Source organism: Ursus maritimus, unplaced genomic scaffold, assembly GCF_017311325.1.
Source record: "Ursus maritimus isolate PB19 unplaced genomic scaffold, ASM1731132v1 scaffold_2, whole genome shotgun sequence".
Taxonomy (NCBI): Eukaryota; Metazoa; Chordata; class Mammalia; order Carnivora; family Ursidae; genus Ursus; species Ursus maritimus.
The window spans coordinates 39,152,197-39,174,824 of record NW_024424452.1 but is presented as its reverse complement, the minus strand read 5'-3'; the positions used below and the strand labels follow the sequence as shown (position 1 = coordinate 39,174,824).

At 55.1% G+C, this 22,628-nt stretch overlaps 2 protein-coding genes across 4 annotated transcripts; both read right to left on the bottom strand.

The window, feature by feature from the left end:
* Positions 1 to 289: 289 nt before the first annotated feature.
* On the bottom strand, positions 290 to 14,407 carry IL9R (interleukin 9 receptor). 3 transcript variants are annotated; one of them, XM_040635660.1, is made up of 11 exons: positions 13,628 to 14,407; positions 9,509 to 9,622; positions 9,090 to 9,201; positions 8,797 to 8,975; positions 8,105 to 8,250; positions 7,480 to 7,687; positions 6,861 to 6,969; positions 5,508 to 5,592; positions 3,304 to 3,942; positions 2,119 to 2,415; positions 290 to 1,339 (listed from the first exon to the last, which is right to left on the bottom strand). In XM_040635660.1, the coding sequence occupies exons 1-9, from the start codon at positions 13,800 to 13,802 to the stop codon at positions 3,442 to 3,444; spliced, it is 1,629 nt and encodes a 542-aa protein (XP_040491594.1). In that variant the 5' UTR covers positions 13,803 to 14,407; the 3' UTR covers positions 290 to 1,339; positions 2,119 to 2,415; positions 3,304 to 3,441. The 3 variants fall into 3 exon arrangements, with proteins under 3 accessions (XP_040491594.1, XP_040491593.1, XP_040491595.1); XM_040635659.1 differs by having other exon boundaries at positions 290 to 2,415; XM_040635661.1 differs by having other exon boundaries at positions 290 to 2,415; positions 7,480 to 7,684.
* Positions 14,408 to 18,600: 4,193 nt separating this feature from the next.
* On the bottom strand, positions 18,601 to 22,628 carry POLR3K (RNA polymerase III subunit K). The gene is made up of 3 exons (XM_008696680.2): positions 22,455 to 22,628; positions 20,407 to 20,494; positions 18,601 to 19,161 (listed from the first exon to the last, which is right to left on the bottom strand). The coding sequence occupies exons 1-3, from the start codon at positions 22,563 to 22,565 to the stop codon at positions 19,034 to 19,036; spliced, it is 327 nt and encodes a 108-aa protein (XP_008694902.1). The 5' UTR covers positions 22,566 to 22,628; the 3' UTR covers positions 18,601 to 19,033.

The following is a 22,628-nucleotide window of genomic DNA, read 5'->3' as shown; positions in this document are numbered from 1 at the left end:
ATGGCAAACAGCAGTGATTGAGAGTGGTTTGTGGGGTGACTTGACCAGGAAAGTAGGGTGCTAAAAGGAGAGATGCTGGTGGGCACGGGGGACGTGTTCCCCTCTGCTGGGGGAGGTCTGCTAGGTGTGTGTGCATAAGTCTGGTCTCGAGTAGCCGTGTCCATGAGAAAAGTCCTTCTCACTCTCAGGGACAAGGGTCTTCCTCCATCACATATGTCACTCTTTCAGGACCAGTTCTTAGGGAGATTTTTTTGACGGTGTGATAATATATACATAACACTCAATTTTCCATTCATTAGTTTTTATTTTTAAAATTATGGTAAGATATACATAACATAAAATTACCATTTTCACCATTTTTAAGTGAATAGCCACATTGCTGTGTAACCGTCACTGCTATCATTTCCCATCTCAGTGCACAAGAGTTCCAATTTCTTCACATCCTTACTAAAACTAGCTTCCATTTTTTAGATAACAGCCATTTTCGTGGGTGTGAAGGGGCATCTCACTGTGCTTTTCATTTTCATTCCCCTGATGTCTAAGGAGGTTAAGCATCTTTTCATGTGTTTGTTGGGGTTGGATTAGGCAACGATCTATGGTGTATGACACCAAACACCATGCAGAATTTAAGAAACTATTTGGGAATGGAACACCTGCTGTGAGTTTAGTATCCAGAATCTAAAAAGAACTCCGACTCAACAACACAAGGACAAGCAACTCGATTAAGAAATAGGCAAAAATAGCACATGAAACGATGCTCACCATCACCGACCACGCGGGAAATGCAAGTCGAAATCACACTGAGGTGCCACTTTATACCGGTCAGAATGGAGATGTAAGGGGCCCCTGGCTGGCTCACTCAGAAGAGCATGTGACTCTGTTTTTTTTTCTTTTTTTAAGAGTGTATTTACTAAGTTTAGAGAGAAAGAGAACAAGTGGGAGGGGCAGAGGGAGAGGAAGAGAGAATCCCAAGCAGACCGTGACGAGGGCAGAGTCTGACACGGGACTGGATCGCACGGCCCCAGGATCATGACCTGAGCCAAACCAAGAGTCGGACACTTAACTAAGTGCGCCACCCAGGAGCCCCGGGCATGGGACTCTTGATCTCAGGGTCATGAGTTCAAGCCCCACGCCGAGTGTAGAGACTACTTCAAGAAACTTAAAAAACAAAACAAAAAAAAATTTTTTTAAAGGACACTAACGATACTTGGTGAGGGTGTGGAGAAACTGGAGCGTGAGTACATTACTGATGGAAACGTGACGTCACTGTGGAGAACGGTTTGGCGGTTGCTCAAAAACTGTAAACATTCAGTTACCATATGATCTAGCGATTCCACTCCTAGGAACATACACAAAAACAAAGAAAGCAGGTATTGAAACAAAAACTTTCACGTGAATGTTCACGGCAGCGCCGCTCGCAACAGAGAAAAAGGGGAAACCACCCGAATGCCGCCCGGAAGGGGTCCATGCACACAGTGGAATCACACTCAGCCACATCAGGGCTGGGTGCTGATACGGCAAAGTGGGTGAAACTCCCAAGCGCTATGTGGAGGGAATGACTCCATGCATACAACGTGCTCAGAAGAGGTGAGTCCACAGAGAAAGGGAGTAGGCCAGGGGCTGCACAGGACAGCGCACACAGAGGGCCCAGTGGGGAATGACCACTTAACGGGAAGGGGATTTCCTCTGGGAGTAGGGACAGTTGGACCATATTATGCATGTACTAAATGTCACCGAATTACACACTTTAAAAGAGTTATGGTTACATTATGTGAATTTCACCACACTGAAAAACAAAGAAAGGGGGCTGGTTCAGTTGGAGCATGGGACCCTTGATCTTGGGGTCGTGGGTTCAAGGCCAATGTTGGGTGTAGAGATGACTTAAAATTAAAAAATCTTAAAAAACAAACAAAAAACAAACAGAGACAAAACAGAGGAAGAGAAGCCATTGCACACCCTCCCTCACCAGGGAGAGTCCCCTTCCCTCACTGCCCTCAATCTGGCCTTCCGGGCCCTCCACAGCCCTGCTAGCCACATGGTGGACACTTGAGCTGCAGCCTCGCCAGGCACCCAGCTCCTCGAGACACCAGCCACATCAGGATTTCAGTTCCCGGTCACCTGCTCTCCACTCCTTCACTGCCCAGTGCTCTGCAACGTCCTCATCCCAAGGTCTTCAAAGCTGGCTCTGCTGTATAGCGGACCTCGGCACACGGTTTCCAAGGGTTGTCTCATCTCAAAACGGGGAGGCTGGCATTTCCTGGGCACGGAGCTGGGCAGGCGACTCGCTCGGGTGAACTCACAGCAGCACAACAAGGTACTGTTGGTCCCACGGGCTGAAGGGGCAGGCGTGGCTCAGCTGCCATCACACAGCCTCCGAGGGGCTGCACGCTCAAGCTCCAGCCCAAAGCCAGGTCTCTGGGTGCCACGAAGAGAAATTGTGTGACTCACAGGGACGGTGTCTCTGGCCACACAAAAGAGGCGTCCCAGCTGTGGGGGTCACTGGTCACACGCAGGTGGCCTAGGTTCCCCGTGAAGCCCCAGGAGCCACAGGATGCTGCTATAATACCCCAGCCCAGGGCTCCCCGGGGGTGGGCTCCAGGAAGTGGAGTCAACGCTACTTTTTTTAACCCTCGGTTAGCACTGAAGATGCCTGCACCTCACTTCCGTCCACACCCCTCCCACGCTCTACATGCTAAAAATACTTTCTGGGTCCTGCCTCACCGCTGCTGACCACGATCTGGCTCCGCTGAGGCTCCCCACAAAACCCCGGGGGCTCCACAGGCACACAGAGGGGTGGGGGATGCCTGTCTGAGGCAGAGGGGGCCTTTGCCTTTGGGAGCCTGGGGACACAAGTGCTTTTTTCTGTGCAGACCACAGGGGTCCCCAGAGCCCCACGGAGAGGCGCCCTCTCCGTCTGGGCACCCAGAGAGGGACCGGCCTCCATCTGGTCCTCCCTTTCAAACATCCACACCTCCCACCTCCCAAAGCCCAAGAATAGACAGACCCCAGCCCCCTGCACCTGCTCTGGGCCCCTCTCCCAGCCAGCAGCCAGTTCTTGTCACCTCAGTAGGAGAGGTAACCCCAGGAAGGCAGGGAAAGAGGTCACAGCACCACCTCATCTGTGTCTGCTGGGAGCAAGATGGCCCTTTAAGGGGGTGAGGGCAGAACAGGCTGTGGGGCTAACACCCCCTTTCTCTGAGGGGCCTGATGGAGCCAGAGAGCAGGGAAGGAAGTGGTGGGCCAGGGAGTGGGGGCTGGGCAGTGGATTGCTGAGGGGAGGGGAGGGGAAGCAGGAGGGGTCACCTGCCTTCCTGCCTCCATCCAGTCGGGGTGTCTGTGCAGGGTCTCCATTCTCAGAGAACCTGCAGCTGGCCAAGTCAGGGTTCTAGATCCAACCCGGTGACTGCAAAGGGTAGGAGCGAAGAGAAGGCCCTGAGGTCCTCACGGGATCTGTGCAGCAGGGACCTGCCTCTCACTGTGACCGACTCCCACAGGCCCACTTCCTTGCCAGGCATCCAGGCTCTGCTGGTCCCAAGAAAGGTCACAGGCCAAAGCTGGGCTGGGCCCAGAGCTCCGTGTGTTTCCTGGGAAGGTGGAGGGGTACCACCCCCCGGGGCAGCCCAGGGCCCAGTAGTCACCACTGCTGCAATCTGAGCGTGGGGGAGCTGGCCTGTTGGGGCTCGCGGGGACCCAGTCCTCCTGTGGCAGGTAGGCAGGTGGCTGCCCTCCCTGGACCACATGCCCCCCTAGCAGCACAGCTTCTGGGAGGCCGGTGCCAGGGCCCTCCCGCTCTTCCTCCAGGACCACGGACTGACAGGGATCCACTGGGTCATAGGTCAGCCACTCAATGGCCTCCCGGACACTAGACTCCGAGGCTCCTCGTGGGGAACCGGCGCAGTCCTGGCTCGGCAGCAGACCAGTTCTGTGGGCCCCTATCCAGGTCTAGAACAGAGAGCATGGCGGGAGGGGTTGGGAAGGGCTCAGGCAGCTTGTTCAGGACTCTCCCTGGAAGCAGCCTCCCTTCCTCCTCCAGGAAGCTCTCCTGACGTCCTCACCAGAGTCCAAGCAACGACTGTGCTTGCAACCTTCTATCTTTCCCCCCATGGGCCAGCCCACCCTCAGCCCAGGACCCCGAGTCCCTTCAGGACCCTCAGCAATCCCCCACCTCCCTGCCCGGTGCTCACAGCAGCCTGAAACAGGGTACAGGTGCTGACAGGTGCCGAGGACAGAGAACATCCCTGGTTGCTGCTCCACACACTCCCATCAGCTACAGAGACTGAGCAAACACACACACACACACACACGCTCGCACGCACGCACACACACTCACGCACACACACTCACGCTCGCACGCACACACGCACCCTGGGAGACGCTGCTGGGAACGACACCTCTGGGCTGAGGGCGGCAGACCCGGACCTCTCCATGGAGCCACAGGAGGTCCCCACCTCCCAAAGGAAAGGATTTCCTAGGTGGGACCAGGAACCACCACCCAGTGGACCACACGTACCTCACCCTCTGTATCTGCCCTGATCCCTAGAGAGATGACCCATGGCTAACAGACCAGCACCCGGGGCTCTAAATAACCCGGCCGGTGACCTGGGTCTACAGAGGAGCACTGGGTGCCTGTGGCCCCGATGACACACTCCAGGACGATCACCTAGGGGTTCTGACAGTGACTGCCTGGGAGAAGGAGGTGGCCTCCACCAAGGACAAAATGATCAGCTTTAAGCTTTGAGTTATACTTTTGGACAACAATCTTGAAACCTGGGCTCCCTTTTTCAATTTTTTTTCCGGGCTCCCTTTTGAGAGACACCCGGGGGAGGCGGAGGGAAGCCCAGCAATGGCAGGGGGATCCGGGAAGGAACCCAGAAAGCATCCCGTCCCATCCTCCGCCGGCAGTGGGGAACCCGAGACCGCCCGCTGGAGCTTCTCCCCACCCAGGGGGCAGGAGCCATCAGGCCAGTGGGAAGGGGGGGCTCTGATGCGAAGACCCTCCGGGTGGGGCCCACCAGGGCACCACAAAGGGGGAAATGTGGACTGGGCTCAGAGGCCATAGGTGCCAGCATGCCACCATGGGAACGAGGAGGGGCCGGGCACTCCACAGTGGCCACTAGAGCAGTAGCCCACAGACCACAGAGGGCCCTGAGGACAGCACAAGCACCAGACCCTCCCCAAAGACACCCTCAGAGAAGCCGCCAGGACGAGACACACGGCAGCTACGGACACCGCCGTAGTTTGCACTATAACATGACCGTTGACCTCACAGGGGCTGCTACCCCAAAAGAAAAAGAAACCCGCAAGACCGAATAAAGCTACTTGTTTTGACGCATTTGAGACACAGCGTGTAAAATTAAACCCACTACGTACACCAAAAAAGCTCAAAGCACTGACAAAGGCCCCCAAACTAGCCCCCAACTCTCACCCAAAGCCCACATCCTGGGCAGGCCAGACAGGTGGGTAACCCCAGCCCTGCCCCCAACCCCTGCCGCGGGCTGTGCGCGCACCTGGAAGTCCCCGTTGTGCACACTGTAGAGGGACTGGAAGAACGCCACTGGAGAGGGCACATTCTGGGAGAAGCTTCTCTTCACCCTGAGGCCAGGAGAGGACAGCTGGGGCCTCTGCACACCCAAGGAGGGTCCTCCGAGGCCCAGCTCCAGGAGGCATGAGGTCCCTGTGGGAGCTTCACTCCCTTCCAGCCAGAGGCCGCCTGCCTCATCTGTGCTGCCTGCCTTCTCGCCTCTTGTTGGATCCAAACCTGTTCTCGCAGGTTCTCCAAACCCAGCACCTGGCCCTGCGGCCTCCCGGGCTAATGATCCCATAGAACTCACTTCCACCAAGACAGGCGTCCTTTACGGGGTGAACTGCGATGGTGGGTTTAAGGCTACAGGGTGACCGCTGTATCCTCGTCCCACAGAGGGAGCTGGCGCCTCCAGGAACCACAACTGCGCCACTGGCGAAGGGAGGCAGCTCCCCGCCCCACCTGACTCCTCCCTGAGCAACAGACCCACGGGCCCGCCCACGAGGATGTGGCCCAGGGCTCCAACACAACGGGTCCCAATCAGCCTCACCAGCTTCCCAGGGGGAGGAAGCGGCCCCTCCAGGTCCCCAGGTCCTGTCTCATCTGCCCCCTCGGCTTCTCTTCCTAAGGCCTGGCAGTTCCCTCCAACCAAATCGCCACCCTCTGGACACCACCACTGGCCTCCCGGCGGGTCCTCCCCATCCCCTCGTCCCACCAAAATCTATCCTCCAAACACAAACCAGACCTTGTCGCACCCTGATTCACATGCTCCGTGTCAAGTGTGCCCAGCATCTCCTCCCTCACCTCCCCACCCCTCCAAAATCCCCACCCACACCCCACCCCGCTCCCTCGGTCCAACTTCCTCTCATCCTTTCTGCTGCCAGTGCACACCTGGTCAGTCTCCTCTGGGCCCCCTCCTACAACCTGACATGGGTGACGATTTACTCCAAGTGGGCCCTGCGTCTGTTTTGTTCTCTGTGGCACTCACCGGGGTCCTGAGCACAGCAGAGACCCCAAACTACATTTTCACAGAAGGTGTTTAAAAATCAGCAAAGCACAGAGCACCTCCAGAGGCAAGAGATGAGGATCCTGGGCAGCTCAGTCCTGGAGAATCTGGATTCCTCTGAGCCTCCTTGGGGCCCTACTGCTCCCAACACACCTGACAACTGGGGAACTCTCCACAGGTCCAGGGCAGAGGCTTCAAACCCCCCACCCCATCCAGGACCAGATGGCAGGGAGGGACGGTGGGTTTGGCCCAGGATACCCCACCTACCACACACCCCCACACGCACACACGACCACATTCACAGACAGGCACACGCACCCCTTGGCTACTGACCTGGGCGAAAGCTTGAACATGAGGTAGGTCAGGCTGGTCAGCAGCAGAAAGACAGGCACAGCCACAAGGATGCTGCTGTCGGGCTGCCCCCAATGTGAGAACAGGGAGCCTGTGGGCAGGAAGGGCCCAGGGTTGTGAGCCTCCCTGGCACCAGGACGTTCTTCCAAATCCACATGGCGAAGCCCCGCAGGAGTGCCCTGGGCCACAGTGGAAATTTTCTCTTTGGCCACAGGGGTTGTGTCACACCCGCTAAATGAGTCACCTACTCCTAGGCCTCACCTCCTCCATCCGCAAGGTCATCCGGGTCAGTCACCTTCCTAGCAGGTCACAAGGGTCAGCCCAGCCCTCCCCAGGGAGCCGAGACCATGTCCAAGCTCCAGAGATGGAAGCAGAGGCCTGGTGAGCCGCCCCCAGCCACACTCACTCCCAGTGACGGACAATAACTACAGGTTCCAAGAAGCCCAACGCTTGGCAGGCGTTTGTTTCCTCCTCAAAAATCTCAGATCTCCAGGGGAGGGTGGCCAACTGGGGCACGACCCCCTCCCTGAGGGGGTCCAAGAGGGGGGGGGGACGGTGTGACACACGAGGGAGGAGAGGCCCTCTGGGAGGAGACCCCCACCTCGGGCAGGGCTCTGGGGAGCGGGGAAGCAGGCTGACTGGCTCCATTCGCTCCACTGGCCCTCATAGCGCAGCTCCTCCATCATGTCATCCTCCGGGGCGGCCATCTGGACCCGCAGCCGGGCCTCATAGTGGGAACCGGGGTCCAGTTCGACAGCTTCGAGGGTGAGCCGGGTCACCCCGACGATGTGATCCCTGTGCCGGGCCTGCTGTAGGGCCGAGGGTGGGACAGGGTCCGTCAGCCCTCCAGATCGTACACACACACACCCCCCCATACCCACGCACGTGGGCACAGGTACCCGTGCACGCCACAGGCCCGAGAGCACACACTTACACTCCTCTACCCCCTGCACACTGACGCAGGTGCACACACACACATGCTCGCTGCACTCACACACTCCTCTACATGGGCATACCCTGTGCACACTCACATATACAAGCACATGTACTCATGCACCACCGGCACACTCGCATACAAACACACGTGGGCACAGTCACGCCCCTGGCTCTGAGCACGCCCCTCCTCAGTTAGTCCAAGCTGACATCTTCCCCTGTGGGAGGACGGGTGGCCCTGAGCTGCTGCTCCCAGGAGATAGAGGCCCCTGGAGGAGTCAGCCCAGCATTACCTCCCAGGCCTCTTCCTGCTTCTTGAAGGCCAGCTCGTAGCTGAGGACGGAGGTCAGGGGCTCCAAGGCAGGACTGACGCTCCAGGTCAGGACACAGTAGTCAGAGCTGACATTGCTCTGTAAGCCAGAGGGAGGGTCCAACTTCACTGAAAGAGAGTGAGGCTACATATGGTCTGTGGTCAGCATGCCCAGGACTGGGGGGTCTGAAAGATGCTGTGGGGCAGGAGGGCATGGCCAAGGCCCTCCCAGGAGGTCTCGGTCTCCTCCCTGGTGCCGTCTCCCAGGGAGGCCCCAGGTGGGACAAGATGACAATGAGTTCCTCCAGCCCCTGCAGCCAGACAGGGTGTTTCAAATGTCGCCTGCCTCTTCCTTCACAAGCTGCTGCTGGAAGTGCTTCCCAGTGTCTTACCAGAGTCCTTCATGCGATGACTAACGTGCATTTCAAGTGACTCAAGTTGTACCCTCGCCCCAACTCGAAGCCCTGAATCTTCACCTTCCTCCAAAGCCGTGCCTCTCCAGGAAGCAGTGGGCCCTCCCCTCCCAGGGGCCCAGCCTGCTCCTAGCCCCAGCTCTCTCTGGGTCGGGACAGAGATCTTTCACGGGGCCATGGAGGTTAAGGGCAAGGGGACCTTGCCCCCCAACCCCCACGAAGCCAGGATGTTCCCTGTCAAGGCACCCAGACCAGGCCTCACCATGTCTCCGGGGCAGGTAGTGTGGGTCCACCAGGCTGACCTGCTCCTTCCCAGAGACGTAACGGTGGAAAGTGACGGTGAAGTTGTCGGAAGGCACGAGCACCTCCTCGGGTGGCAGCACCACAGTGCACTCACTGGCCCGGAAGACACATCTGTGCTTGCTGCCCGGCACGTCGTTGCTGGAAAGGGTGTGTGTCGGCGCAAAGGGGCCACTGCACCTGCCCAGCCCTTCCTGCTGCTCCCATGGGGACCCCACCCTCATGGCCTCGTGCAGCCTGGCCCTCCAGCCTCACCTGGTAAAGAGGAGCCAGGGACTGGGACCACGGCCCAGCTCTGGGGCAGACCAGCGGCAGTCAATCCTCACGATGTTGTTACTGAGGCAGGTGAAAGATCCAGCCCCGGGCCCTGGGAACAGCGATGGTGTGGAGCGCACCGCGGCAGCTTCAGGGCAGGGGTAGGACCTGCCGCTGACACCGCGACAGGGCAGTCCCCCAACAAGGATCCCAGGAGAAGGCATCAAGGGCAGGGCGGGGAGGTGATGGGCTCTGACCCGTGGGGCATGGGTGGGAATGACTTCCAGGCTGGTCCCCGGAGGACAGGCCCCAGCACCATTCCAGCCAAGCCCTTCCCCGTGCAGTGAGACAGACGCCAGCCCTGCGCCGCAAGCTCTCCGCCAACCCACCTCACACAGACACTGGTGCCCGGCCCTCACCTCCTCCTTCCTCCTGGACGGAGACTCCCAAGCCGACCCGACTGACGATGCAGGTGCAGACCAGCAGCCAGGTGCTCAGCTCTCGCATCAGGGCCTCGCGCTCCAAGGCCCACCCTGCAAGGGACTGGGCTGAGAGCACCCCCGTGGGATCCTCCCCGTGAGGGCTGCTCCCCATGGGGCATGCCCCTCGTTGAGAGCTCTGAGCGGCTCACCGCCTGTCCCTCCCCAAGTCCCACATCAGGCATTGGGCACCACTGCCTGAGCTGTACTAAGAAGCTGAAGCTCAGAAAGAGCTGTAAGGCCACAGCGGATAGCACGGTGCCCTCAAACCCAGATCTCCGGATGGGGTCTGGACCTGGAGCCAGCTCTGTGCCTGTGTCCGCCTAGAAGCCTCCTCTCTGGGATGGGCGTCCGCCGCCAGCACAGCCCCGGGTCGCTGGGCCCGGGTCCCGCCACGCAAGGGAGGCAGGGTCACGGTGACCATGTGCCGACGGTGCGGCCCGCGTCCTACGTCTGAGTTCCCACAGCAGCCCTGTAACGGAGGTAGAGAGACTGTCCCTATTTACAGACAAGCAAGCGGAGTCCCAAGGAGGAGAAATGCTTTGCGGCGGCTCGCGCAGCCAGCATCAACACACCCTCCATCCCCGCTGGGTCCTTCCACAAAGACCCGTACCAGTGTTCTGACCTGGGACTACGGAGGAGGATGGGGGGGGTGTCTGTGCAACACGGGGCGCTCCCTGAGCCCTGTCGGCTGCACCTCTGTTTGAGCGACCTGCCCTGCGAAGGACAGCACCTCAGGAGAGCCAGGCTCTCGGTGCTGGAGTGCCAGCTGAGCCACAGGAGCCCGGGGGACCGGACGTTAGCTGGAGACAGAGCGGCTGGGTGTTAGGAAGTGCCTGGCTGTGGGGAGGCCGTTGACGCCCTATCACCCCATTTGTAGCTCCAGATGGTGCGCCGATAGTCCCTCCGCAGGAAGCAGGGCCGGCCTGGTTATGTGAGCCTGATGGGTGATAAGGAGGCAAAGAGCAGCAGACATGCTCGCAGACCACAGCACGTCAGCCCTCGAGGAGCCCGCACACACTCAGGCAGCAGACAGCACCCCAACACCCCAGCAGCCTCTCCGTGTCCCCCCAGGACAGACCCCTGTGAACGCCCACGCTCGGGAAGACTGCGCCCTTGTCACCTGGCCCCACCAGCAGCCACAGCACAGGAGGCTGTAGCGACTGTCCCCCAGCAGCACCTGTGCCCTCCTGGGCAGCGATGGCGTAGAGACGAGGGAGCAGACTGACAACAGCCCCCGGTCAGGGTGTACGACGACAGAGTCACAGTGAGCACCAAGATCTGGGGGGGCTGAGGCACAGCTGCCACCTCCCAGCTGAGAGCTGACCCAGGCTCTGGGTGGAGGGACCCCTCTGTATGTGCAGAGTCGGGCCAGCCCTGCCACAGACCATCCACAGCAGATGGAACGAGAGCATGGGGCGGGGCGGCTCTAAGCTGGCAGGCCCCAGGGCAGCGACCCCTGAGAGCTCCCAGGGCCAGGACCCACTCTGGGGGAGCAGCAGACTCCTCTGGGCTGCTCTGGGGCCTGGACCCACTCTGGGGAGCCGCTTCTCCTCTGAGCACTCTCCCCACAGAGAACGCTTCTGTGTCTACCCAGTGAGCTGGGCAGGGCGGGCCACCACCTTCCCCAAGGTGTGGAAGCCAAGACCAGGGACAGCAGCAACTTGCCCAACACCTGGCACCTGGCACCTGTGTTCTTGGCACATGTCCAACCAGGTGCCACAGAAGCCTGGGAGCTCCCCACCTCGCCCAGGGCACCCCGGTCTGTCTTTCCTTGGGGGTACCCACATCCTTGGCAACAGACGCTAGGCCAGGTGGTCTAGAAACCCCCATCCATATACTCCCTGGTCCTGGAACAGGCACTGGGATGACACCAGGGAGACCTCATCATAGCTCAGACAACACTAGACCATCCCGCAGGATGGCTGTCAGAGCAGGAGGAGGGAAGCCAGGGTCTCCCCTTTGGACAGTCCTACTAGGGAACGTGACTGATACCACCACCCAGCACTCCCCCACCCCCTCAGGTCTGTGGATACTGCCTTCAGCCCACGAGCACTCTGGTCCCTTCTCAGGACCCATCTCCTCCATGACCTCGGGGTCAAGGTCTGGACAGGAGGTCTGACCGCTGGGGCCTCACAGCTTTCCTGCCCTGGTTTCCTGGCCCACCACGAAGTCACGGGCTGCCTTGCGGCCGGACCCCTGCATCAGAGCCCACACACACTGCCACACCCAGGGGCAGATCTCCAGAGAGACACAGGCCTTCACACCCTGAGGAGTCACCTGCCGCCAGGGATTCCGGCCAGAGAAGGGTGCCTTTGTCACACGCCCTCCAGGTTGGCTTCACGCCAACGACGGCATTGACTTACTGTCCCCTCTTACACAGACTGTATTTTGAATGGAGTGATATCCATTAAGTTCCCTCCAGAGGAACGGAGGTTGCTATTTCAATGGACGCTTATCTAGCACTTGCTTCTCTCTGCTGGGGAAGGAGGAAGAAATTCAGACCCTGGCTCCCAAGAACCAGATACATGAGGACACAGAGATTGTGATAAAAAGTGGGGCTGGAAATGGAAGCAGGAGCTCCCAGGGCCAGGACCCACTCTGGGTCCCCACCCCACCTCTAGGCCGCACAAGTGCACACGGGCAACTCCAGCCCTGGTGGGAACTGCCGATAGTGTTGGCAGAAAGGACTTAAAGACCGAGCTTCCTACAGTGATGCTGATGGCGGGCGGGAGAGGCAGACGCAGGAAGGCCAGATGGGGTGAGTACAGACAAGGTGCAGAGAAGGCTGGGGGAGGGGTGAGGTGGCCCAGGGAGCACCTTCCACACGCTGTCGGAGAGGGGTGAGCAGGAGAGGCGGCCGCATCTGGAAGGCGCACGTCTGGGCGCCACGGAGACACCAGGCTAGAGCTGTGGAGATGGACAAGCTGGGCCCAGACGCGCCTCGGGTGGACAAAGACATGGACGGGGAGGGCCCCCGGGGCAGCAGAGAACTGAGGATGGAGGTCAGAGGGACAGAGACAGACGGGGTGGGTCCCCTGCAGGTCTGATTCACCTCACACTGTTCCCTCTGCCTGACTTCCTTCTGTACCAAGTGCCTCCTCCTTCACGAAACCCTCCTGAGCCCCCCAGTGTCTCTGGCCAGAGCAGACGCCCCCAAGCGAGGCCAGTCAGCTCAGGAAAGGCCCGTAAGAAAGGTCTAGAACAAGGGTGCTGACACAGTTCTAGGGGGCCGGGGACAAAAGGGGGGAGAATGGTGCACCTGCTCTTCCTGCACCTCCTCTGCCCAGAGACCCCCTCAGAGCCCCCGGGAACTGACCTCCTCTGCCCAGAGACCCCCTCAGAGCCCTTTGCAGCCATGTCAGCAACGCTCACTGCTATGCTGCCTCTTTACACCAGGCTCTTCCAGGGCGAGACCTGCACCTGCCCCAACAGGAAAAGAAACGCATCCTGAACCTCCCTACAGATGCTGGCCTTGCCTCTAGATGGTGTTAATGCTTCAGACCCCTGGGAAGGGGGCTCTGGGACATGACTTGAATACAAACCCTCACCTCCCCTTCCTCTGCTGGGCCGAGTTGACCTTCCTTCCGGGATCCCACCCTCACCTGCTGCCCGCCCACAGCTCCAAGGGGGAATCCCCAGACTCTGACTCCTCTTCTGCCCAAAGGCCCCCCCAAGGACATGGGGGTTTGAAGGGGTTTTGCCAACCCCCAGGACCTGGACCTCAACTCCACTCGTGGCCACCACAGCTCAGACCGTCTGGCCCAGAACAAGCCCTATCTCTTCCACACCGAAAAACTCTGCCTAACAAACTCAGTACCCTTCCCTCTGCCCAGCAGTACTCAGGCCTGGAAGTGACAGCCTGTCATTCTGCAGCAAATACCGCCAACGTGCTGTCTCTGGGAGACACCCAAGACCAGGACACTAGAGGAGGTAAGACCAGGGTAATGCTCCTGAGCGCTTCCAAGGTTCATCCCCAGGCGCTTCCCGGGGCCCAGGGATGGCAGGCCGTCTGCCCTCTGTGTCATCAGCTCAGGCTGACTTGACTGTCAGACTCACCTTCCCAGACGCATCTACTGGGTCCCATGGCAAGTCTGAGGGGCCCCCAACCCTCCAGGCCTGGAGGTGACCGTTCCTGTCTTTGCAGCAGAGCCTTTCGGCCTGATTCGAGATATAACTGCAGCGAGCCGTGACGTGAGCCTCCCACGGGCGGGCTCACACAGGCCGCCCACATCTGAAACCACAACGCAGAGCAGAGCAGCTGTCCCAAGCGGGGTTGGAGAGACAACCACCACCACGAACCCTAAACCCGGGGGTTAGAAGATGGGATGACACAAAAGTGACGCGCCCTCAACGGAACAAGAACAAATGATAAAGGGGTCCCCTTCCTCCCGCCCCAGAGGGAGCCTCTGTAAGGAGTCAGGCACAAGTCCTTCCAGACAAAGAAAAAGCACAAACAAATGTGTATTTTTAACGGACTCATACTGTGCTGAGCTTTGCAGACTCCTTGTTCCCCTGGCTATTTTCGACATCCTTCTAGGTCTGCACATAAAGACCTGCTTTGTGCCTCTAATGGCAGCACTTCCCATGGCTCAATAACCCTGCAGATGGACATTTGGATTGCTGCCTGGAAACGGTATTTTTACTTTTTGAGATACACCATGTAACATTATGTTAATTTCCTGTGCATGTATGCAATCTTAAAGAAAGGTAGTGAACGGTTCTGGGCATGGATCTTTACTCACCAGAGTGAGCACCTGTGGAACTGTGGGGTCTAAAGTTCAGCATTTTACTGCGCCACCTGGGGGGTTCGGTCAGTTAAGTGTCTGCCTTTGGCTCTGGTCATGATCCCAGGGTCCGGGGATCAAGCCCCGCTTCGGGGTCCCTGCTCAGTGGGGAGCCTGCTTCTCCCTCTCCTTCTGCCTGCCACTCCCCCTGCTTGCGCAAGCGCGCTCTGACAAATAAATAAAATCTAAATTTATTTAAAAAATAATAACTAAAAAAAATAAGGTTCAGCATTTTAAAATACTGATATTACCAAGTGGCACTCCAAAAACGTACCGACTTCTACTCCCACCAGAAGTTTGAGAATGCCTGTCACCAACAGTGTTCCTTATCAGTCTTTTGAATCTTTGCCTATCTGACAGGCAAACATATTTCAATGTAGCTTTCGTTTATACTTCACTGGTTATTAGTGAAGATATGCATCTTTTCATTTACTTATTGGCTGTATGTGCTTCGGGTACCAAATAAGGTCACATTTCAGGGCCATGTGTGTGCCCTGCACACCAGAACATCTCGGGTTAGGGTTAGGGGACCAGAGCTGCAGCCCTGGATTCAGAACAACCAGGACCCACAGAGACGAAATCCAAAGTTTAAGCCCATGAAACACCTTAGGAACGGACAGAAACATAAATCACACATCTATTTTTTTTTTTTGAGGTGGGGAGGGGCAGAGGGAGAGGGAGAGATTGAATCTTAAACAGGCTCACGCCCAGTGCAGAGCCCGCCGTGGGGCGTGATCTCACAATCCTGAGATCATGAGCTAAGCCGAAATCAAGAGTCAGACGGAGCCACCCAGGCACCCCCACGCATCTTTCTAATATTTAAATTTCAATCAGCTTGGCCCCCACCTTACCAGTTACAAGCACGTACATCTATACTGACTGGAGCCTCTCTAGAGAGTTTCCTTCTCTCTGACAGGGTCCCTCCCACCTTGCCGAAACTAGAATTTACTACCTTAAGTCCATCAGACCACACCATCCACACCATGACCCCTCCAGTGGAGACCACAAAGGCTGGAAAGGGAGGAAACCCTGGAAGGGGAGAGAGCACCAAATTCTACACCTAACTCTAGCCCCCCAAAACAAACAAACAAACAAACCAACTCTAGCAAAATCTCTGGATGCTCGTGAACTCCACGTGCACAGCCAAGGTTACAAACCTGAACAGAAGTTTCAGCTGCCGCTCACATCAGAGACACAGGGTTTACAGCCTGCTTTAAATATAAATAAAAAATCAACACTCTCCAGAAAAACGTAACAGAATCCAGTATCTACAGTCTATATCATTCACAATTTCCAAGATAAATCCAAGAGTATTAGACATATGAAGAACCAGAACTCGGTGACCCGCACGTCACAGGAAAGGTAACTGATGGACACGGACTCCCGGGACACAGGTGCTGGAACCAGCACGGGGTTTAAAGGAGCTACTCTATGCTCCAAGTTATAAAAGAAAATACGTTCCCAAGGAAGAAACAGGAAGTATGGGAGGAGAGATACACACTATAAAAAAGAACCAAAAGGAAAATAGGTAAGAGAAAAACAGTATCTAAAAAAAATACATCGTAACACTGCAGGAAAAGAAAATAAGAGAGGACATCTGTGAAAGTCAATGTCGTGCCCTTCCTGGGTGACGGGAGCCAGGGGGAGTCCTAGAAAATCACTAGGATTGTCAGTCCTGAACATGAAGCAGCCGTATAAATATATACATTTTTTTTCGCTTAACCTATTACCAGTGCATACCCATTATGACCAAACAATCAGGGTGGACCCCGCATCACCCTTCTAAGGCACAGTGTGGACGACTGCGTCATCAGATTGGCTGGCAAAGGAACGTCTACTATGCAATGACACTTCGGTAGGTCAGCATTGTCAGCACAGTCACTGGCCTATCTCAACATGGCACAGACTTTCTTCAAAAAACTTAAATACGAAAATGAAGCGACCAAATTAAATTTCTGAGCGGCTCATTTGTTAACCAAGCCAGGAAAGCCTCTTACTGATGGTGACTTGTGCGTAACTGCAGCAGCTGAAGAAGTGTGTCCAGAGAAAAAAATGTACGACTCTCAGCCTTTTGGAGAACAGTTCACACAGCTAAGGACACGGGGAGCAACATCAAACCAATCAGAAATGAGGCAAATGATTCGAAGTGATCTCCCTCGAATCTGGACGAATCCACCGACGTTACTGAGATTGCTCAACTATTCCTCCGAAAAGTCAATGCCTCAGCGCTGAGCTGGGCTGTACGCACGCACGGTCCGCACAGAACACCCAACAACTGCAGGAGAGAAACCCCTGAGTAGACCACGGACTGGAACCTGCCAGCACGTGTTACAACAAACTCTTTGTGGAAGTGAGCTGCAGGTCTCATCAGTATCAGCTCTACTCGGTGTACTGGTAATGTCAACAGTTACCTTCATTCGCTCTCCTGCGCTTCCAGCGTTAACAAGTATTTGCGATCTATTTTGATAACAAGAAATGCTAACTTTGAACCCCAGTTAAGCAAAACGATACCCATTCTTTTCATTAGATCCCCATTACAAAATGCTATACTCAATTACGACGATTACATTTTGAATTTTGTCTTTAGAAAACTGGTGGTAAGTTTGTTTTCCGAGATTTTGACTCTTGACCCACAAAGCCTAAGATATTTACTATCTGGCCCTTTACAGAAAAAGTCTGTAAACCCCTGAAATTGACTATTATCACTTCACACATGAGGAAATGAAGGCAGAGGCTCAGCAATTTGACTGAGGGCTCCCAGCTACGCAGACGTGCAGGCTAACTTCGGAGCGCACCGTCTTCCCCATGGACCCAACAGCAAACAGCGCAGATCTGAGGAAATACAACTGATGGAAAACTACATAAAACACAAAACACAAAAACTGATGGCATAAATAGAAGCCACCAAAGGCAACACCACAAAATCTCATCAGTATACCCAGGACACACTATTTTGGAAAATAACCAGTTAGAGATGATGGGCTCAGGACCTGGACTCCGTGTTATGGCAAAACGAGAGCCATCATGTGGGGGCTCCTGGGTGGCTCAGTCAGTGAAGCACGGGACTCTCGATCTCAGGGTCATGAGTTCAAGCCCTGCACTGGGCTCCAGCGTGGAGCCTACTTAAAATAAAACAAAACAAAAACCACCATTGTGTCAAAGTTCAGGATTAGTCATTTCTGGAAAAGAACCAAGTCTCAAAAATGTACACATCTGTATCAAAGGTATGAATTCACATCCCATGATTTCATGAGTAAGACTTCATTATTAAGAGATTTGGAAACTTAAGGGGCGCCTGGGTAGGGCAGTCGCTAAGCGTCTGCCTTCGGCTCAGGGCGTGATCCCAGCGTTCCAGGATCGAGCCCCACATCAGGCTCCTCCACTGGGAGCCTGCTTCTTCCTCTCCCACTCCCCCTGCTTGTGTTCCCTCTCTCCCTGGCTGTCTCTCTGTCAAATAAATAAATAAAATATTTAAAAAAAAAAAAAAGAGATTTGGAAACTTAAGTCTGAGGTCCTGAGCAAGAAACCAAGCCGTCCACAAACTACCATCCTGCCTCCCTCTAGTCTGGGATGTCCTTTCTCTTTTGCAAGTGAAAAGATGAAGGAAAAAAATAGAAACACCTTCTGTCTAATACATTTATTGCAACCCTAGGAAATAAGAACTGAAATCCATGTTATTAGCAATGCTGTGACTGGAGAGCCCTAGGTGTGGCAGTAGCCTGAGGTCTACTTCTCAAAGCACTTACAACACTGAAGAGTGGTCTCTCACTGCAGCAACACAAGTGGGAGGACCAGGCACTGGACTCAGAGCAGAACTCCACAGACTGCTTTAAGAAAATGGCAGAAGCTGGACACGGGGGAAATCGCCAGGTTCGAGAAGGCCAAGCTGGAGAAAATGGAGATGCTGGATAAGAACACCCTGCCAACCAGAGACCACTGAGCAGGAGAAGTGGAGTGAAATTTCCTAAGAACCTAGGGGATTCCCCACTCTCGTCATCTTCGAGACACCCCAGTTGTGATGTGGAGGAAGAAGAGCTACCTGCAAGATGGACAGGAGTGACAAGCTGCAGCGTGGACCCAGGCACCCCGTGCCGATGCCACCAGCCTGCGGGTCTCTGAGGGGACCCCCAGGCTGACTGCCAAATTCTCCAGTGTGCCCTGGGATATTAGAGCAAATTATTTGTATGATTAATGAAAATAAAACACACTTCTTGACAAAAAATAAAAACTGAAAAAGCAGTATTAGACTTTCCATTTTAATTAAATATTCAGAATAGATGGTGATAAAATAAGTTTACAATTTACGGTTAAATACTTAGGGACATCCGATTTACTACATTATAAAATTTTACTTTATTAGTTGTGCAAACGGGGTACTTATTTAAGAAGCGTGATGGTGAGAGAATGTCAATTAGCCAATACACATACAAGATCGACAAGCAGGCCATTAAACAGAGGACGCTCACTCCGCACACGCCGTCTGGCTGGACATAAATGAGCTCATCCACTGACTGCCAGATGGCCTTCATTTGCTGGCACCCTGGCCAGCTCCCCTGAAGGGGTTAGCTTTTTGCCACACCAGCAAAGATGCTTCCGGACCAACAGTTCACACTCCTGGCTGGGAATCCAGCCTGGGGAACAAGGTAAGCAGACACTGACACGGCTGGGCCTGCCGGCCCTAGTCCCTCCAGCGGTGCCCACACTGAGCATTGCAGCATTTGTAGAAGGTGGTCATTGGCTCATCTGCAGAGCGGGTCTGAAGCTGCATGAAATAGGCACGAGGGTGTTCGCATTTAGGACACGGCTCTGGCAACGAGGAAAAACAAGTAACCCGCATTATTAAAAAAATAAAAAAATAAAAAGACGCTCATGAGCAAACATACCTGCTAGAAGTAGGTGCTATGGAAAGGCAGCAAAGACCCTCCCGTGGCCCCACTCACATGGCATCCCTTGCCTAGGGTACCTGTACTATGATTTAAGGCTACAATTAGTGGCATCATTCCCACTATGCTCTCACACTGAGGGAATCGAGGAGACCTGGAGAACACGCCAGCTCCCCTCCCCGGGTCCCATTTTTCTTCTCAAATCTGCTTGAAGACTGGCTGAACACCTAACAAGGAAAGTGACTTATGGCTACCCTGTGCATTATGGGGTCCAGTCCCTGCAGATGCTTCTCAGTGCATTTCCATCACTTGGGCCCTCTCACCCTCCCAGAGAAGCCCCCAGTGGACAATGAATCCACTTCCCTTTAAATTTAGGTATCCATTTTGGCAGCAGTTCCCCAGGCTGTTCTTACGAATATCTCACCATACATCCCGCACCTTTACAAGGTGCCTCAAGGCAAAGTGACGTCACTTTGAGAAACTGACCCTAGTCTCAGTAACACCTTCAAACACTCTCAAACACCATTTTGAACATTAGGTACACAATTCTTTTTTTTTTTTTTTTTTAAGCAAATTTGCCAATGCTAATTTTACCATATCAGATTTGGACGTTATTCTATAGGGAAAAAAGATCACCCTGCACTGGCTCTTCCTCCACGCTGGACCGCTGTGTGTAGGGCTCTCCTCTGCCCCTCCTCGGTCATGTCTACCTCTTTCAGATATGAAACGAGACTTGAAATCAACACCTGAATGCTCTCTGGCATTAACTTTTAAAAATCTACACCCGAACACACAGATCATATTGTTTTCCTGAGGCTCTGACTTTTGTGACTCCTGTCACTGTTGCTATCATCATAGCTACCACCTGCGGAGCGCACTGGATGCCAAATGCTGTCTGACTCACTTCACGCTCTCACATTCAGTGAATACGGAATAGCCGCAGAGAGGGCAAGGGAGGCCACCAAGGTCGTAAAATGTTAGGTGGTCACTTTGAGACCCTAAGCCAAGCCTGTACAACTCTGGGCTTGTGCCAATATTGTCTGTCTAAGGGAAAAATACACAGACTTTCTATTTTTGGAAGCTCCCTTCCTCAGAGTGCATCACAGACTCAGACCCTGCAGCCTCACACTTCTCCACAGCGCAGTTCACAGAAAAGGCTCCTTCTCACCTGCGGTGGAGTCAACATTCTCCCAGGCAGCCGCTCCACCAAGCACATCATCCACTTCCTTCAGCTTGGGGTACTTCCGGTTTGTTACCTAACAAACAACAGCAGGTCTTCAGGCTCCAAGGAAGCAGAGAGTACAAACCCGGGCCACCAAACCGCACCGTCCACCAAGACTTACTTCCTTCAACACACACCGAAGGGACATTTAAAGATTCCAAAGTTTCTACTCTCACAGAGCAGGACTCACCACTGGAATTTAAAGAATCCAGGTTTAGGATGCTGCCCAAAAGAGGAAGATTCAGCAGTGTGCAGTCATTCTTAGAAAATGTGTTGTAGAGGCACCTGGGGGGCTCAGTGGGTGAAGCGTCTGCCTTCGGCTCAGGTCATGATCCCAGGGTCCTGGGATCGAGTCCCGCATCGGGCTCCCTGCTCACTGGGGAGCCTGCTTCTCCCTCTCCCTCTGCTCCTCCTCCCCATGCTCATGCTCACTCTATTTCAAATAAATAAAACCGCTTTAAAAAAGTAAAAAAGAAAGAAAATGTACTGTAAACCCTAAGGAGTAAGTGTGGAAGCAGGCGAAATGTCAGCAGCGTTCCTGTTCTCGGGCTACTGATCGCAACAGCCTGGTACAAGCAGGATCCCATGATTCCCACAAGCAGGGCATAGGTTAGGAACTTTTAAAGGATGCAAGCGTAGGTCTCTCTTCCTGCGCCTGGCGATGACTAGCAGAAACATCCCACTCCTCCCTTATCCCATGTCTGCCTCCCTGCGTGTCTACATGTCGGGGAGGGTGCAGGCCTGCTTTATGGCTTCAAGATACTTGCCATCCCTTTGTACTCCTTTCCCAGACTTTGAGGCATCTATCCTTGCTTTTCTGATAAAAAAAATAAAATAAGAGCTATGTGCAGAATTCAGCTGCTGCTGCTCTCCCTCACAGAGGCAGTCTTGCACAGCCGCTCAGGGCGGTGTCTGACAACTTCATTTCAGTACAGTGACGACACAGCAGTGAGATCTCTTCAAGGACTGGATGACACACCAAGAGCAGGAAGGAAAACCTGGCAGGTGGGACCCTCCCCTTCTCCCACACTTCTAGGGTGCTAGATTACCCGAGATGAGAGAAACACAACTAAAGCCAAAGAGCACCACTTGGCTGGAGGGCCCAGCCAGAGCTTTCAAAGGACATCACACTTGGCTTTCTCCCCAAGTTTCGCCAAATATCGTTGAAATTTCAGGGTTACCTAAGAGTTCACTCTTCCCTCAGTTTCAGATCCTAAACTCCCCAAACACAGCATTATGGTGGAGTAGTATGCAAACATGAAGAAGTTATCTACTTCTAAAAAGCAGAAGCGTGCTAACAAACACAGATTATTATGGGAACAAAAGTTATAATACCGAAAGCATTATTCACGTATTGAACATCCACTACATCCTACGTTCGGATCAGAACATAAGAGGCAACAAAACAGAAAATCCCTGCCCTCCTAAACCTTACGTCCCAGTACTGATAAAGCACGTAAGTAAGTCGCACAGTATACTGGAAGGTAATGAGTTCTATGGAAAAAATAAAATAAAACAGGGAAGACGGATAAAATGGGGGGAGGAGCTGAAGTTTTAAACCGAGCCATCATTTAAGTAAAGACAGGACCAACGAGGGGCACGGCTACCCAGGGGAAAAGTACACCGAGCAGCCCGCGTGTGCAAAGGCCCCGGCAGCAGGGGCACGTGCGCGATGGAGACTGGGGACGACGCGTGCACTGGAACTCGCCACCCGACACGCAAGGTCGTGGGGAGGCTGGTGTCCCGGGAGTGCGCGGGGCAGCTGCTGAGGTTTTCCGCGCAGAGGACGGACTTGACCCCTTGGGCCGCTGCCATGAACGCAGCGCAGGGAGCGCGCGCGGGGCCGGGAGCCCCAGGGCGAGGTTAGGACCGCAGCGCGGGGGAGACGACCGGGCGGAGCCCGAGGGGGCGGCATCGCGGACGGACAAACGGCCCATCCCAGGTGCACCCTGTAGCCGACGGGCGGAGGCGGACTCGGGGCTGGCGGGCCGCACCTTGCGGGTGATGTTGTGCACGTAGGGGCAGGTGTTGCAGGCGAAACGGTGGCAGCGCTGTCCCTCCTCCACGATCAGCCCATTCCCGCAGCCTGGGCAGAAGAGCAGCATAGCACCGACGCGGCCCCGCAGGCTCCCGGCAACCCCTGCGGCCGCCGGGCTGCGCGCTAGGCC

Coding starts and splice junctions, on each gene's coding strand:
- IL9R (XM_040635659.1), bottom strand. CDS start 13,802: ATGTGGGCGGCCTGTGTGAGCCCGCCCGTGGGAGGCTCACGTCACGGC. Junction 8,976..9,089: donor CCCTGGCTCCTCTTTACCAG/GTGAGGCTGGAG, acceptor CACCCTTTCCAG/CAACGACGTGCCGGGCAGCA. Junction 5,593..6,860: donor ATGTTCAAGCTTTCGCCCAG/GTCAGTAGCCAA, acceptor TCCTGGCCTCAG/GGTGAAGAGAAGCTTCTCCC.
- POLR3K (XM_008696680.2), bottom strand. CDS start 22,565: ATGCTGCTCTTCTGCCCAGGCTGCGGGAATGGGCTGATCGTGGAGGAG. Junction 20,495..22,454: donor TGCACAACATCACCCGCAAG/GTGCGGCCCGCC, acceptor GTTGTTTGTTAG/GTAACAAACCGGAAGTACCC. Junction 19,162..20,406: donor GAATGTTGACTCCACCGCAG/GTGAGAAGGAGC, acceptor CCTCGTTGCCAG/AGCCGTGTCCTAAATGCGAA.